This window comes from Ochotona curzoniae, unplaced genomic scaffold, assembly GCF_017591425.1.
Source record: "Ochotona curzoniae isolate NIBS_2020 unplaced genomic scaffold, NIBS_Ocur_1.0 contig_1071, whole genome shotgun sequence".
Lineage (NCBI taxonomy): Eukaryota > Metazoa > Chordata > Mammalia > Lagomorpha > Ochotonidae > Ochotona > Ochotona curzoniae.
In genome coordinates, this window is record NW_024464939.1 from 26,625,373 (window position 1) to 26,643,296 (window position 17,924).

Sequence of the window (17,924 nt, forward strand, 5' to 3'; positions counted from 1 at the left end):
TCCTACCAAGGATACTGGACGTAAACATCAGTTAACTTGCCCAGGGTTGTTACTGTTTCCTAGCGTTGCCAGAGCAAATTGACACAACCTGAGTTCTTTAAGGCAGCAGGAGTGTGTTCTACCTCAGTAACAGAGGCCAGGGTCTGAATCAGGATGTTGACCAGATTGGATGCCTCTAGGGGCTCAGAGAGAACATACCATCTCCTTCCTAGGCTGGCTGCTGGCAAGGCTTGGCACTCTTGTTTTAACAGTGCATCCTTTCCATTTCTGCCCCTGTATTCACTTCTTTCTCCCAATCTCTGTGCTTGCATTTGTTCTGTTTTCATCACTGTAACAAATACCTGAGACAAGCTGATTATGAAGGAAAAAGGATGACTTGGGCTCAGGGGTTTTGGAGTTTCCTGTTGCAAGCTTGGGAGGCCCCTTTGGTTGAGCATCCTAAGAGAGTAGTGGATGGTGGATGTGTGCAAAGGAAGGAGAATGTGGAGAACCCACTGGGCAGAGATAGGTAATGCACCTTGCCTTTACTTTCTGGTCCCTCCTTGTAAAACCACCTGGAATTCATCACAGAAGCCTCACCCCAGCAGCCTGGTCCAATCCAATCACTTCTCAGGAACCCCACCTCAGAATACCATAATAGGATTAGGATTTCATCCTGAATCCATCAGTTTCCATAATAGGGATCAAGCCTTTAATACTTGGGCCTATGGAGAATGCCGAAACTGATATTCAAACCATGGCACCGTTTCTTATCTTTGGTAAGGCTATTTCTCCTTGGATTTAGTTCCCACTCTAATCCATGATGATTTCATCTCGATATCCTTGGTTGTGTCTACAAAGAGCCTTGTTTCAAATAAGCCTAGATTTCTAGGTTCCAAGTAGATATATCTATTTAGTAGAGGGAAGTTGACATTCAATCCCCATCATTAAAATCAGCCCTTTACAACATCTAAGTCCCTCATGGCAGTTTGATGGACTTCTGAGGGCACTTGGAAGGCACCTGGTGAAAGACCAGAAAAGAGAACAAGAAGGGGAGGGGGAAGGGAAACCCCAGTGCCTGTTAAGCTGTGTCATAACATAAAGAATTAAAAAAACAAAGCCTTTCTCACAAAATTTCTGCCTTGAACGTCAGTGATCCTAGCCACAACGCCATAACCTTGCTATGTAAGGTTGGGGTCTCCAGCTGTTTACAAAATGAGGGCCATGCTGTGTTCAGTGTTGTCTTTCATTTCCAGACAGCTGGGGTAATAATGCAGAAAACTGCTATGGAGTTTTGTTTCTGTGCTATGTGTTTGTTACTGAGGAACTCCTCCTTTATAGTCTGTAAGATGAGCTCTTCAGAAATGTTAATCCAGAGCTGTATAAACTCAATTCAATGAATAAGCAAGCCAAGTGACCATGAGTATTAATTGTTAACCCCAAGGAGGGTCTGAGTTGTTTGAGCTTTAAATGATTTCAAAGAAGGATTCACTCTTTTGATTCTCTAAGAGGCCTTCCAAGTTATGCTGGAGCTGTTCCAAGAGGTGAATGATGACCGCACAGACCTATAGGGGACTATATTGGTGCCTACAGATTGCCAGCCTCACGTGGCCAGGATGCAGCCAGCCAGGAAAGGATATGTTGGCATTGGTGTAGCCATAAAGAAATATATCATGAGTCATTTAATGCCTCTCTTTATGTCTATAGAAATAGTATCCTTTCCCCACACAGCTCAGCTATTTCACTACCTATATTTTCATGAAATGCTCAAGATTTCAGTTAGGTAGACTGCATAGAAATCATATAGCAATGCTTGTAGTAAGACTTTAATTCTTTTTAATCTGCTGTGAGTTGTTAGAACATTTGTTTTGTTTCTACAAGTTGTCCAAGAAGATAAAGTAGTTCTTAAAATTGTCAATTACATATGGAAGCTCTGAATTACTAGATCATGTCGACACTTTTTCACCTCTCCTTTCATCCTTTGCACTATTTTCCCTGAAATCCTAAATCCGTTTGCAAGATTAACCCAGCTACCATCTGTGTTGCAGTGTGACCTGATCCGCAAGTGACGCTGAAGCCTGAATACCTGAGACTTTAAGACTGCAGGAGAATTTTTTTAAATTGAATGAAATGTTCTCCTGAACATTTGTTGGTTAATAAATAGTATTGTGTTATCACCTTTCTTCCTTCATTTGAGTAACTTAACACATGAATAAAGCACATCGGCTGTGTTCTATTTAGCATGGCTGTATGTTGCAACAATACACAGCAAATACACAGAATGCACACACACATTTTCATGTTTCTACCTGAGCAGGGAGTGACAACTCTCACATCAAAACTCATTGTGTTCTAAACCTCTATTGGCCGAACTGTTGGTTGAGAAGTTAGGATTAATTTCTCTATGGTGCTGGTAAATGATGCAGAGATTCCTGGTCCAGTCCCTGAAAGGTTTTTATATCACAATTGTTATTAAAAGGACACCAGAAACAATGACATTTGTAATAATGTTTCTATAGAAAAAATGCAGCCAGAGTTTCTTCTTGAGATTTTAGTATAATTTATCTTTTTTAATTCAAATTAAGTACAGTGAAGTAACATGTTTTGGTTTCAAATTCTGGCTTTCCCTTCAAGTGTAACAAGAAAACCTGCAACACTTCACTGAGTCTTGATTTCCTTATGGGATGATAAAAGTCAATCTCTGTGTGTATTGAGCATAAACACAATCCATACGAGTGCACTTTAAAACCGTGGTTATAGGCCTGGTGCAGTAGCCTAGTGACTCAAGTTTTCACCTTGCAAGCTCCAGGATCCCATATGGGTGCTGGTTCATGTCCCAGCCTTCCCACTTCCCATCCAGCTCCCTGCTTGTGGCCTGGGAAAGCAGTTGAGGACGGCCCAAAGCCTCGGGACCCTGCACCTGCACGGGAGACCTGGAAGAAGCTCTAGGCTCCTGGTTTTGGATCGACTCTGCCCTGTCCATTGCATCCACGTGGGGAGTGAATCATCAGATGGCAGATCTTCCCCTCTGTCTCTCCTTCTCTCTGTGTATCTGACTTTCTAATTAAAAAAAAAAAGAAAAACAAGCACTGTAGTTATAAAGTACCATTTGGCAGGTGCACCAAGTCTGAGGTTTTATACTCTTTTTGTTACACAGAGATTTCTGCCCTTTGTGTTTCAGGGAGTGGATGCAAGCCCTCCTGCAACAATGGACACTCTTAGTGCCTGGCGTGTGCACTCTGAGAGGACTGAAATGAGGACCTCTAGGAGCTAGGAACAAGACAAAGAATATACACAGGAAGGCTGCTGAAGAAATGGTGCAGAGGGGCAGTGGTTGAAGGGGTCTGGGTCTGTGAGAGCAGGAATCAGGGCAGCACCACATATCCCAAGAACACCTATACCTTAGTCCCATATCCATAACTCCCAGAAGCTACCAAAGCTTGGAGGATGGCAGTGCCCCCCATGAGGATGTCATGCTCTTCTCTTTTTATCATTTTTAATTTTTTATAATATAGTTCCCTTGGCTCCTCTCCCACGTGCTGGTTTCCCCTATATTGTTACAATGGTATAGTCTTTCCACAACAGTCACAAGTCCATCATTCTGCTACTTAAGTGTATCCTGACATCGTAGGTATAGACATGTTAGAAAGTCCAGCGTCTTACTGTCAAGATATATTGTGTTCTTGTTATACTCCAAATCCTTGTGCTGGGACCCTAGGACCAAGAGGAAGAAGAAAGAAGGGAGGGGCAGTGCAGATGGGCAGCAGGGTGGCATCTGGAGTTCCCTGGTCCTTGTAGAGCAACATAGAACCCTGTGACCACCTGCATGGCAGGATGCCACCACCACAAGGCAGCAAGTGACAGGGCTCTAGGTCAGAGATTGTCCAATGATGAAATATTTGCAGAATCTGTAGAGAATCAAGATCCTTTGTCAAGTTAGCCATCTTACGGTAAAACTATTTTACATGAAACAAACTAGCAGATACTCTGCCTATTCTCAGGTGAAAATTTCTTCATTATATCCTGTGAAATGTGGTGTGGAAAAGGAAGCCCTAACCAGGGTCTTGGCCCAGAGAATTAAGAGAGTTGTAGTGCTAGAAGGAGCCTTGCAGGCTGTCTTTTGGTGTTTTATTTATTTTTAAGGATTTATTTTATTTTTATTTGAAAGGCAGTTACGGAGATCTCACGTGTGTTGGTTCATGCCCCAGTGCACACAACAGCCAGATCTGAGCCAATCTGAGTCAGAGGCTTCTTCCAGGTCTCCCAAATGGGTGCAGGAGCTCAAGGACTTGCACCGTCCTCCACTGCTTTCCCTGGCCATGAGCAGAGAGCTGGATCAGATGTGGAGCAGACAGGACTCGAAGTAGGACCTGTATGGTATATTGTGCATCAAGTAGAGGCTTAGCCTATATACCCCAGCACTGACCTCCATTTTATTGATGTCAAATACAGCGTGACAAAGACAGAATTACAGAGCATTTCCATCTGTGGGGTTCATTCCCCAAATGGCTCTGATAGACAGGGCTGGTTCAGGTTGAAGCCAGGAGATTCATATGGGTCTCCCACATTGATGCAGGAGCCTAACTACTTGAGCCATATTCTGCTGATTTTCCAAGCACATTGGCAGGGAGCTGAATCAGAAAGCAGGACAGGCAGGACTCAAACTGGCCTTCCCATATGGAATGCCAACATCACAGCAGTCGTTTAACCCACTGTACCACCACTCTGGCCCCTTCTAATGCACTTCTAGTCATTACACAAATGGGGAAACCAAGACTTTGCCACAGCTGAATGGCTGCTCAGTGTAAGAACACAGTTGTCTTCACTTTTTGAAAAGTGCTTTCTCCAGAGAAAAAGACTGTTGTTTTCTCTGTGTGGTAGGGGGAGTGGAAGTACTAAGAATACCATTTCATATTTCAGTAATTTGGGGGGGTCAAGAAACCTCCTTTCTCTCTGCGTTCTAGGCCACAGTAGCAGAGCATCTGATGCTCAGCATGACCCAATGGCCATGCTGTTGATACAAGCCTAGTGACATGCTACTACTGAGGTGTCCCTGTGGCAGTGAAGAGCTGAACCTCTCTCCATGTGCTCCTTTTGTGTGACACTTTCAGCCATTGCATTTGCATACCTCAGAGCATTTTAGCAGAGATCACTAATCTATTACCTGGAAAGATTTTAGGTGGAAAACTCCATGAACTTCTGGTATTACCTAGCCTTATTACTACTGATGACATTCTCAATAGAATTGCAAACACTAACTAGCTATGTAATTCTATCATTATCCTTAATTATAATTATAGTAAATTGAAAAAATAAAAGAATATGTAAGATGGCTTTTTCTGGCAACCAGATATTCTCATAGCTATCGATTCACTGTGGAGACTTTTCTTCTGCTCATGGTAAGATGCTCATAGAGTGAATGAATTAGACAGCCAGGGAGGAAGGCAGCCCACCCCATCCCTGAGCCTACTTCTTTGGGTCTTACCATATGTGCTGAAGGCATTCACAAAGCAAGTGGCCTGGAGAATTCCTGTGCACTGTGTTGGAAGTCTTTAGCTTCCATTCAGAAGAGATTACAGACCTTTGCCACCTTTGTGTTCTGTCTCAGTTAACCCAGCAGCTCCTTCAGTCTGGACCTGGTCTTCATAGTGTGATAAAATCGCCTCCCTCTCCTGCTTCCGAATTTGGTCTGGACTGTTTGTTCTGGGTTTGTTTGCACTGTCCATCATTCTGATAACTGATTCAAGGGCACCATGTTTAAATATTCAGAAGGGATCTGCATGAGAAAAATCCCCACTAAGAGGATCATCAGTGTTTCCTGAGAAAAATTATGGGCAATCAAAGAAAATCATGGGCAAATGTCAATTTGTGTATAGCAGGATTTGCTTCAGTATTGTTTTATGTTCCTGGGGAAAAAAAGCTGCTTAAACGTTTGGAATACTTCCCAGTTTTCCTGTTTTAAAGAAATGGTTAATTAGCAGTTTACACTGACATACATTTGACTTAATGTAACTTGTAAGCCACAAACCAGTGGTGCTAATATTCTAGACATGTGTACCCATATTCCTGAGTGACCAGTGTGTCACTGGGCTAATAATTTTTCACAGTTCATAGGGAATTTAAGTTAGTGAATGGAATGCTTAAGTATTTTCTCCCATAAAATTTATAATCCTAATCTTGTCTTTGCAACACCTCTCAGAGTCTAATACAGACTGTCACTTTGTGCAAGCCAGAATTTTCTCTCATTATTTTAATTACTTTCACTCCTTTAAGTATCTTTCAGATTCACTGCCACCCAAAAACTTTAATAATCACTTGTCACTGTTGTACAAAATGTATTCACAGACTCTCTAAAGGTTTTTGATACCTTAAACTTTTAGGAGTTTTCACTTTTCTCAAGTGAAGTTAGATTTCTTAAGGAGTAATACAAAGCAATTTTTGGTGACACTCACATTTTCCCAATATTTCATCTCTATCTTTTCTTTTGCTTGCTATTTCTGATTTCTGTATTCTAATTTCTTCTCTGCTTTTGTAATCCCTACCACTGATTGAGTATTTACTATGTGCAAACCATGCATCCACTATGCAAATGAGGATATAAGACTCAAATATGCTGTGTACAGATCATCCAAGTTATAATACTTGAACATAATTTTTCATATATGTATATATGAAAGTTATCTGCATTCAGTAAAGCTGCACTTGGAATTTGAATTTAATCTTTGCTTGGGCTAAGACTGTGTGGTGCCCCCTGTCTGCCCATCAGGAACAATGGCAGTATGTGCAGCTCCAAGCCTGCCTTATGGTCAAGAGAAGAGCAGCCCACGCTCTGAAGCACATTTTGCTGCCCAGCTCAGATGCTCTGAACACTAGGTGGAATTAGTGCATTTTCTACCTATAATGCTTTTAATTTGTGATGGGTTTGTTGGGACATAAACTTACTGAAAGTCAAGAAGCCCCTGTCACTGTCCTGTAGTCACATAAATATGAAGAGCCAGGATCTTCAGGTCTGCTATCCACTCCTGTATCTCTTACCTCATGCTCTCCTTTACTTTTCCTCTGTTTTCCTTATTATAGTAAAATACATATTACATAAAAATTGCCATCTTCTCTCCTTTCTTATTTTATCTATTTGAAAGACAGAGTTATGGGATGAGGGGTAGGGTGATAGAGAGACAGAGGCGGAAATCTGCAGAGAGATCCGTAATGCACTCCCTAGATGGTCACAATGGCCCAGGCTGTACCAAGCTAAAGCCCTGAGCTAGGTAGGCATCTCATCCGGGTCTCCCATATGAGTGTCGGAGGCCCAAACGCATGGGCCATCTTCTACTGTCTTCCCAGGTTCATGAAGTGTCTTGGAATCCAACCATTTTTGCAGGTAGCACCTTAACTCGCTGAGCCACAATACCATCCAGCTGTTTTTAAGTATGTAGTTTAGTCATTTTAAATATGTTATTCTTCTAAAGCTATCATCATCCAAATTCTTTCATCTTCTTAAGCTGAAACATCATACTCATTAAACAGTCACTTCCTGCACCCTCGCCCCTATGGTTCCTGGCAACCTCCCTTCTACTTTGTATCTCAATGAATTTGATTCTTCTAAGACTGTAAATGAGTGAAATCATCCAGTACCTGGATTTCACTTGGCATAATGTCCTTGGGGTTCATCCAGGTTTGAACATATCTCAAGATTTCCTTCCTTCCCATTGTGTGAATATACCACATTTGGTTTTCCATGATTCATTCATGGGCACATGGGTTGCTTACACCTTTGGGCTGCTGTGAATAGGGCTACTGTAAACACAGTTGTACTTTTCCCTTCTTACAATCTGCCTGTGTTGTAGGCTTGTCTGGGGCACCCACTGACTTTGCTTAATCCGACTAAGAACATCAAGACCTGTATAATTGAGGCTCCATGTAGAAACACTTTAATGGAAGTGTCTATCTTTATTTAAAGTGGTCTGTATTCTCCAGGGTCTTTCTTCCAAGTCATGAATAGTCAGTGCACAGGATTGGATGAGTGAGTAGCAGAAGTAATGGTTTACTGAGCTTTTAATTTGTAAATATAAAGTGCTTTATCAGTTACTTTGAGTAAACTGGAAATGTATTGTGAGAGTCACTCATTATGTCGCTTATTCACCACTGGAGTGATTTTACACATATCCTGCCCATTCTCTGGGCACTCGGCAATGACTGGAAACATTTCTGTTACACTGATGGGCAGGTCCTTCTGCTGTCTAATGAGTAGAGACCATAGATGCTACTGCCATCCTGACACTGCACAGGATAGCACGTCCAACACAGAGTGCTCCAGCCCAGACCAAGAAGCCCTGCAATCTGTAGTCTTGTTCAATTTACATTGATTAATCACCAAGTATGGAACATTAAAAGACACCAATTATTTTCCTTGTCTTCATGACAAGATGCTAGCTTGAAGTCAAGCCAGTATATTGATGCCATAGTTGCAACTATTTATTAATTCAGGATGTAAAATTTCAAGTGCTTAAGTGTAATCTTAATATATAGGGGAAATTTTATTTTAAAACTATAACCTAACATTTAAGATATTGATAATTATATGTATAAATAAATATATATACATGTATTTATATATTATATATATATTAACGGTAGGAAGCATTGGCATAATTAACGAGCTTTCTTTGGATTTGAAAAGCATGATGAAGCAACCTCCTGTGTAAGATTGCTTTGTTTAGACTATATTTAGATCTAACTCACCATCCAGATCTCTTAGGACGTAACACTGGAGGCTCTATGGGGTGTTTTGAAAAGTTGACTTAAAATATCCCATGGATAACCCACTTGCATAGCAAATGACACTAAAAATATACCAAATCCTTCCCACTCTGAGCATTTTCCCTAACCGTATAATAGCTTGAAAACACATCATTTGATTACATACTTTCTCATCACAAAGTTTAAGCAAAGACTCACTTCCACAGAATAGAACTTGGGACTGAAAGGAAAATCATTTGATGATGCACCTTCTCCTGCCAGGTGTCCCCAGGGGCACTAAGATCTCTGTTTCCTGGTCAGGAAGGGCCATGGAGTCACTATCTGGGAAGTTTTTGTTGTGGGAGCTACCATAGAATACGTTTGAATGCCTGCCTGATTAAACTAGCCCTTCCTTGGGTTAGAGCCAGAATCAGTGGGATCCTACAAGTATGCACTTATAATCAACCCCCTGTCCTTTGTGTATCTTCAGTGCAAAACCATGAAAATACAATGTGTATCGCTAAGAATCCTGAAATCCTGTCTTGGTTGCCCTAGAAGAAATAAATTTTGGCTTGGTGTTCTGGTGACCTGGTTGGATCCCAAAGGTTTTCCTAGAAAGGGCTTCCTGCATGGGAACGGGAATTGATCCTCAGCCAGCTGACCCACACAAAGCTAGACTCACAAACCTGTCTCTGTGTTGCAGGACGTGGGAAGAAGGCAAGGTGTTCATCTTCGATGATTCCTTTGAGCACGAGGTGTGGCAGGACGCCTCGTCTTTCCGGCTGATTTTCATCGTGGATGTGTGGCACCCAGAGCTCACCCCACATCAGAGACGCAGCCTTCCTGCAATTTAGCAGCAATTCATCCAGCTTGGGACTCTCTACAGAGAAGCTGTCTTGTTTGGCTTCGTCTCTTTGGGTGTGAGGAATGAGATTTGAACACTAAGGTTCTTCATCCCCTGAGAAATTCTGTGCCTCCTCCTAAGTTTTGAAGTCACGAAAGAGGATTTGTCTCATTGTCATTCATTTAGGGAACACGCTGCTGTATCATCTCCTGACAGCACTGATCGTATGCCTGTACTAAGATGAACACTTGACAGCGTCTGCATTGCCAGCCAAAGATATTTTTTCCATGTAGAATAACAGGTCAAAATCTGCATATTATGAGAATATGTGTATAAACTGTGAATATATGGCTTTAGTTCATAATTTTTCTATGCAACTGTATTTTTCTAGGATTGCTAAACTGTTTTGTCTTCACACACCACTACATTTTGTTGATTGCAATGACAAACTGTGTAAATACTTTAGCTGCTTCATGATAACGTCTCCCGGTGAACTCCAATTTCCCTCTTTCAATTCTTTTAGTAAAAGGCGCTCATGAATTAGGCAATGTTATTTTCCTAATACAAAAGAGAACACAATTACATCAATGCCCACGAACTATCCTGATCCCTACCTATTATCCACATTGAGTCTTGTAATTTTACCTCATTGTGTTAATGGTAGAAATATTATCAAAATCATTGTTCTAAGGGGAATTTTTGCATTGGGATAGAATATGAGATCATTTTTAAAGAGACATATCAAAATACTAAGTAGAAGTTTTATAACACCAAGTATGAGGCCTTGTTTGTAAGGATAAACATTTGGAGAAGTATGTTCATTGAGGACTTGGCAGATAGGTACTGCTAGAGGATCCTGACTTTTTTGCTGTCTGTGAGGAGAGGCCGGGAACCCAGAGCGTCTACCTACTATCCAGCTCTGAGAGACAGTTCAACCCCCAAAATTTTGTAAAAATATTAAGGATAGAACGGAAGGTCGCTTTGGATGCTGCAATATCTATGCTAAGTATAAGGGGTGGAGACTGCTCTTCTCTTTGAACATGCTTAGAAGACTCTTCCCCCTGGCTTAAGGAGCTTTTGGTTTGCCTTTGGAACACCACTTTGAAAGTGCAGTGACCTAGAAATCAGAGTTGAAAATGGACTCAACCTATTCATTTCCCCAATAACCAAGTCATTGATTCACTATAATACCAAAATTTTGATTTTGTGTTTTTAAAATGCAGGCTAACCAGAAATGCTTGTTATAAGAATGTGATGATGTTCAGGCACTGAATCCTAAGCCATGATGAACAAAAATACTGCCAAAATGGCATATAGGTCACTTGATTTTGTTCACAGGTAGAAAAATACACCTGTGCTTTCTTTTCTTTACAAGGAGACTTTACGAAGGAGATTTTACGAAGGAGACTTCCCTGATCTCATTCAAAGAAGATTTCATGGGCTTGCATTGTGGCATCGTGCATTAAGCCATCACCTGTGATACCAGCATCCTATGTCGACATTGGTTCATCCCAGCTGTTCCACTTCTGATCTAACTCCCTGTTAATGTGCTTGGGAAAGCAGTGAATGATGACCCAAGTGAGCACCTGTATGGGAGTCCTGCATGAAGCTCTTAATTCTTGTCTAAGGCCTGGTCCAGCCCTGGCTGATGTGGCCATTTGGGATTCAATCTACAGATGGAAGATCTCTCTCTCTTTCTTTTCTCTGTCTCTCTCTCCCTCCCCCACCCCTATAATTCTGCCTTTCAAATAAGTAAATACATCTTTTAAAAAAAGAAATCCCTTCTGTGCCAGTGTTGTGATGTAACAAGAATGGCACCTATAGCACTGGCATTCCCTATGGGTACCAGTCCATGTCCCATCTGCTCCACTTCTCATGCAACTCATTTAATGGCCTGAGAAAGTTAGCTGGGACGGTTCCATTGTTTGGATCCATGCCATCCATGTTCAAGACCCAGATGAACCTGCAGGCTTCAGCGTGGTCAACCCAGGGCACTGCAACCATCTCCGGAGTTAAGCAGAGATGGAAGATCTCTATGTCTCTCATGCTATCAAAAACTCTGAGTTTCAAATGAGTAAATCTTTTAAGGAAAAAATTCCTTAATACTGAACTCTTGACCTTACAGATAGTGGCTTCCAGTAGAAGAGTATGCAAAATATTTATCCTGTTCTTTCTGTTTTGCCAGTGTACAAAAATCCCACAAAAATAGATGCAGAAGCACGGCAGAAAAACTGTCAAATACCAAAATGCAGAAGAGAAAAGAAAACTCATGAAAAATAATACATTATTTGTGTCCATCAGTATTTATTGAACAGAGGAAATGACTGACAAAGGGCAGCACGATCTGGTGCTCATGGAGTGACATTTGCGTCACTGTTGATTTTGGTTCTCATCAGTATAGTGCATACACATAAAAGAGATACAAACTGTAATCCATCATTGCTGAACCATCACCTTACATTCATTTAATGAAATTATGGGATAGAGGAAAACTAGCTCTTAACTAAGCAAATATATGGTATTTAAAATCAGGTCACTACAGTAAGGTTCTAAATATTGTCAGTGGAAACGCCACAGATATTATTACTGTTGCAAAGGGTTGGCAATAATTGATTCCAATAAGATTTTAAGTACTTGGATTCCACACCTGTTTTGTAAACCAAAGTGCAAGATGGGTTTTCTAATTCACCTTAATTCTTTGTTTCTTACCTTTGTCTTATGAGGCAAGTGTTTCAGTCACTGCGTTGGTGGAATTATTTCAGTATTACTGTTTTGTGGCTTGAAATGTCTATACAAAATGAATTGATTTTATTGATACTATAATGCAAGTGCTTGAGAAATATTTTGCATTGTGTTTCAATATTATTTCTTGAATTGTGGAATGTAAAAATGAATTCTGTTGTTATTCTTTACCAGTAGGAAGAAATGAAACATCAGAAAGAAATGCAACATAAGGTTAAACTTATTATCTATTGCAGGTAATTGTGGCCAATTACACCACATTTTTTCTTTTGAATTTTTCAGTTCACAAATTAGTACTCCCAAATACTTAAAACAGGAAGTCAAATTTTACTGTGCGTTATCAACCAATTTGTTTTTTTTGTTTGTTTTTACAGTGATCGCCAATTGATCATAATAAGAAATGCTCATGTCAGGTAGATGTCTGGGCAAACAAGCAATTTGCATTGGTCTTGAAAACATTGGAACAAGCAAGGTATTATATCCTATTACATCTGTTTATTTTATATCTGATTTACTTGGAATGGGTAGTTGGGAACTCCTTTTCTACGGAGTAGATAAAGAAATAAAAGATCTTTGGCATTTTATCTTGCATTCCTTGTCTTCTCTGATCTCAGTGTCTGTATGTTTACATCCTTCAAGGTATCTTCCTCCGTGATTGAATATCAGTCTTCCTAGCAACAGCCAGGCCCTTTCTTCACACCTGTGATGATTTTAGGAATGTGGGGAGTTCAGTGGCTTGGTAGCTCTTTTCTTTGCTGTAGTGAACCAAGTGAGGCAATTCAAATGTATTTGTTGTGTGTTTTCAGTGAGACACCTCTTCTCTGCTCACACACACACACACACACACTGGACTAATGGGTTCTCCAGCTATCTGTGGGAAATCAATGTTGCTAAGATGAAATAATTGCATTCCAAATTACGCAGATCTCTTAAGCTGGAGGCCTGATGAAAGATAGGACATCAAAATCATTTTTTCGGGACATCAATATAAGCAAATTGCAAATAGCCAGACCTATGAGAACATGCTCTTAGGCAGAACAATTCAATGCTGGTGATGAAGTCAGAGAAAATAATTCAATAAGGATGGAAATTACTATTGTCTTGGGACTTGGCACTGCATTAAACTTGACCATCTGACCGGCAACAGTTTAACTCTGCTGTTTTTACTTGGAAACATACTTGATCTTATATTGCAAAAACTGGAGAGTCCCTGTACAAGCCCTCAGAAAAATCCTTGTTCTAATGTGTGTACATCAAGTGGAGTTTTTCATTGTTTCAGTTCTTTTAATACCATATGTATTTGGGGAGAGCTATCTTTTTTTACATAACTGCATTGCTTCATGCTCCATCCCCTCAGTGAAAAAAGAAACTTTATCCAACTTTGGCTGCTCAGACTAACAGCTGGTGAGAGTCATTGCTGGGGTCAGGAGTGCAGGGCCTCAAGTCAAGCGGATGGCACATGTCTGTGCGTCAATCACACACATGCTTCCTCGGTGGTTGATACCACTGAAGGCCAGTGTGCAGGAGCATCAGGGTGGCTCATGGCTCAGTCCAGAGCCAGGAGTGGCTGAGTGTTCTCATTCTCTCCCTTCTCTTCATGTTTCAGGGTCCCAGCTTCAACCACAGACTGTGATCTAGAGAGGGGCCAGAGAAAAAGACACAATTACAAACTATTCATCTTTTTCATCAAGATACTTATTTATATCATTGTGTCCCATCATCAGAGCATTAGCTTGAAAAACTCTCTAGAATCCTCTCTTACAGCTGTTGATAAGGATTAGAACTAATGATAGAAAGTGTTTGGCAGAATCATAGTTAAAATATGTGGAACACTTTTGTCATAATTATTACAATAACAATAGAAGTAATCTTTAGTTTCTGATGTGTGCTTTTACATTTTAATGATTACAACAGCTTGCAATCATTTTCCAGTTTACAGCAAAAGAATTATAAAAGCTACATGTGTAGTAAATATACAGTGATGTTCATATACTTAAAAATATTCAAAATATTAGCAACATGATTAAATTGGTTGTTCAAATAATCAGAATTTACATATTTGAGTAAATGGTTGATTCATTAGACTTGCAGCCCAAACCCTGTTCATCCCAAAAGTCTATATGACTGAACTTAAACTGGCTTCTCTGAACCCTTGGACCATCCTGATAAGAGTGTCTTCATAAATATGAAGCTGTAGGATGCACTTGCACTAGATAGTTTTGATAAACTGTGCACTGTCTAATGAATGCATTATTTATATCAATGTGTACATGTGGGTTTTGAGTCATACTTGTGTCAGTTTGGTTTCTTCAGCCTTGGCTCGGTGTATTGAAGACCAGCTGTTAACACAGGTAGCTTTCCTGCTTGATGACATTTACTATGTGTGCTGTCACATGTCATTGAGAGAATCAGATTCTGTCCATGTGACTACCAGGAGCAGTGCTAGAAACTGGCAATCGCTCTTTCCCTGACTACCCTCTACATTCTCCCTTGCAGATTTTAGAACACATGTTTTTGTTCTAATAATCAGTCACTGAAAGTATAACAATTTTTTTCATTTTTAAAGCACTTTAGGCAGATTATCAAACACAATCACATATATTAACTGTAGTACTCATGTGTGCATTAGTATTCTCGCAGATCAGTTATATGTATTAACTTATGACATTCTCATAAGATGACTTAAGATGGCACTCTTAATGTCTGCATTTTGTAGATGACAAAACAACTGAGGGACCAAAACTATCAAGTAAAAAAGCAACACAAGTGCTATCAGACAGTGACTGATATCAGAGTGGCTATCAGGCAGCTTTATTGTCACTGTACTCCGATCCTGAGCAAAACAGAAGTCCCAGCCTTATTTAGCTGAAATATTTAGCGTTCCTTCCACGCCATAACACTAATTTTCTTGGCTCCTTTCAGAATATTTATGAACTATAAAAAGCATGAGGATTACAATCAGTACAATTGCTTCATGGCAATTAGCTATGCTTTATATTTCCACCCAGCCAAACATCCAACATTAGAGACCAAGTCAATCCTTTGAACATGAAATGGACTCAGTGCTGGGATGGGGCAAAAGAAGTCCAGCCCCTTGACATATTTTTTAGGAATCTCTTTCTTTTCTGTCTATTCTGTCTTTTCTTGTGTATGTGGAATATGGGTGTAGGTTTATATAAAGAACAACAACAACAAAACTAAACGTTCAGCAAGCATTAAAACAACCAATATTAGGAGCAAATTTGCCCACCCCGACAGAGCACTTCCATTGCAGCACCTGGACAGAGCTGCCTGTACTCAATCGGCCCAAGAGAGAATGGAAGGCATAGGTACTGGTGGCCAGGTGTTTTTAGGGACCTCCCACTACATTTCTCAGCTTTCATGTAGTCAACTTCATTTTGCAACAAACCACACGAGCCTTGGTTTCTTTATTAGCAAGGTAGGTTGCCCTTGGAAAAGCCAGGGTAACTTAAGATCAGGGTAAAATAATTGCTTGACTTCATTGTTTTTTGTTTATTTGTTTTTGTACACTTCTGTTAGGCCCTCTAAAAGTTTATTAGCTTCACTCAGGCTTTGATAGCCACATGGGTAATGTAAAATTTGGCTATATGTGCAAATGTTGGTGTTAATTCATTTCACTTCCTTTTTGAATGTGCATAAATACTAAATTTTGTCTTTTTAATTTGCCACATACTTCTGATATATCTTTTTGGGTCCTGAAGTGTTTTTTTTTTACTTATACAAAAATATTTTCTTTGATTTTGATAAGTTTTCAGACCTCACTCCAAACTTTTCTTTTCCCTATTTTGATAGACATTATGGGGAAAACTCAACAATTCTCATATAATGGGGTTTTGCAACAATCATTCAAATTACCCAGGTAGGAAACGTTTTTGAGTATCTTCAACGCTACACCACAGTCCATGAGAAAGTGTGGAACAACCTTCATTCTTTCGTCAGTTACTGCTTCACTTAGCTAACCAAGGGCCACAGACGTGGAATTGTTGTGGCCAGTGCCCCTTTACCCAACAGGAGAGGCAGCTTTGGGGATGGACTGTGTTCACTGTGAAAGTAGACAAATGAAGGATTAGTCTTCCACACGGTGAGATCATTCACCATCCTTGTTCAAGAACCTGTGTTCCTTGTACTTTCCGCATGGCGTCAAATTGAAATCAACACAATTTTTTTTTACTAGATGATGCTCAGAATTCTGGCTGCTATCCCAGCAAATTGTTTTTCTTCATTGAATGGCAAATAGCAATAGGAGAATTTCTAGCATGAGAAACCAAACATGATGCTTCCGCTCCCCACCACCAGTCTACATTTCTGTATTTAAGAAGTTGACTATGATGTCTTTCCTTTCAACATAAAATAATTTTATTTACCTGCAACATACTATATTGTGAAGTATTCAAAACTCATTTACAAAAAATAGAAAGTAAATGTGTTGCTTTAAAAAAAATTATAGTAAAAATCTAAGCTAAAAGAAAAGCTTTCTTAAATCTTGCCCTTTGCCAGTTGAGTAAAAATACTTTCTAGGAAAACTCATCAATGCTCTCTGTTAAACAATGTTCCTAATAGTTCCAGTGTGCTCCAGAGTTGTAGTTTTCATACATTCACCAGGGAGAAACTACTTGTTGGGGGCGGGGGGGACTTTGTTATCCAGATCCGTCTTGGTGGCAATCTCTCCAATCAGAGGGTTTGCCTCTCACAAGAAGCTTAACACTTGAGCTAAAAGAAGCATTTCTCTTGGATCTGGCTTTCCAACCCCGAAAGCCAGCTTAACCCAAGGACAAGCAGGGGAGTGATTTCTATTATTTGACCCATCATTAATTCAGTGGTGTATCAGGCTTCATTCTAGGTTGATAGCCACATTTTGCTTTCCTGCTATCAACCCTCTTCAACAACTCTCACTTGTTCCTGCTTTCTCTCTCAACCCTTTTATTCCACCAGACTTGGAACTCACTCCACTTTGTGTCATGTATGACTTTCATTTAACTTTCACTGATGCCAATGGGCAATTAAGTTCCAGGGAAAAACGAGCTGAAAATGGAAAAGCATTCACCTACAGCTACAACTGGCATGAGAAGTTTGTCTCAACTGTTTTTAGCTACCTTAACTCAGAAGATGATGATCTCTGTGTGCTTCTGTCCCTTGAGTGTTATCACACACTGTAACTACATAAATGCCATTGGGACCCCAAGACTTCTCTCTAAGCACAAGCATTCAACAAGAATCATAGAACCAGGGCCATCAGAACCTCAGGAGTATTTCAGTTCTCAAATGCTCATTTGAACCAGACTCTGTTGATTCATTTTCTAGGGAACAATCTCATCACTTAATCAAAAAGTACTAAATAGCTCTGGAATTATTTACTGAAATCAACAACAACAGACATGGCCTTGTGAAATAGCACAAAATTGTGAGTCCGTATAGAAGTTTGTTGGCACGTGATTACTCTGAATGAAATCAGTGAAAAATCCTATTGTATCTCATACTCCTGCTATGTATATAGTAAGCATTAGCTGTAGATTGCCTAGCAAAGATACTAAGGATAGACTGTTTTTATATATGATATACTTAAGTGTGATATTTGCAGAGGAAATATTGATACTGTGAGTAT

At 40.0% G+C, this 17,924-nt stretch overlaps 2 protein-coding genes across 2 annotated transcripts in view; one reads left to right on the forward strand and one right to left on the reverse strand.

Annotated features, from left to right (window-relative positions):
• LOC121165982 (aspartyl/asparaginyl beta-hydroxylase-like) overlaps window positions 1-12,885 on the forward strand; it is a 150,997-nt gene extending 138,112 nt beyond the window's left edge. The window contains exon 21 of the mRNA XM_040995007.1: window positions 9,419-12,885. Coding sequence (XP_040850941.1) covers window positions 9,419-9,569 — 151 coding nt within the window. The 3' untranslated portion in view covers window positions 9,570-12,885. The remainder of the gene's footprint in view (window positions 1-9,418) is intronic.
• A 667-nt stretch (window positions 12,886-13,552) lies between these two features.
• Window positions 13,553-17,924, reverse strand: part of CLVS1 (clavesin 1) — a 156,087-nt gene continuing 151,715 nt past the window's right edge. The window contains exon 6 of the mRNA XM_040995019.1: window positions 13,553-13,935. Coding sequence (XP_040850953.1) covers window positions 13,848-13,935 — 88 coding nt within the window. The 3' untranslated portion in view covers window positions 13,553-13,847. The remainder of the gene's footprint in view (window positions 13,936-17,924) is intronic.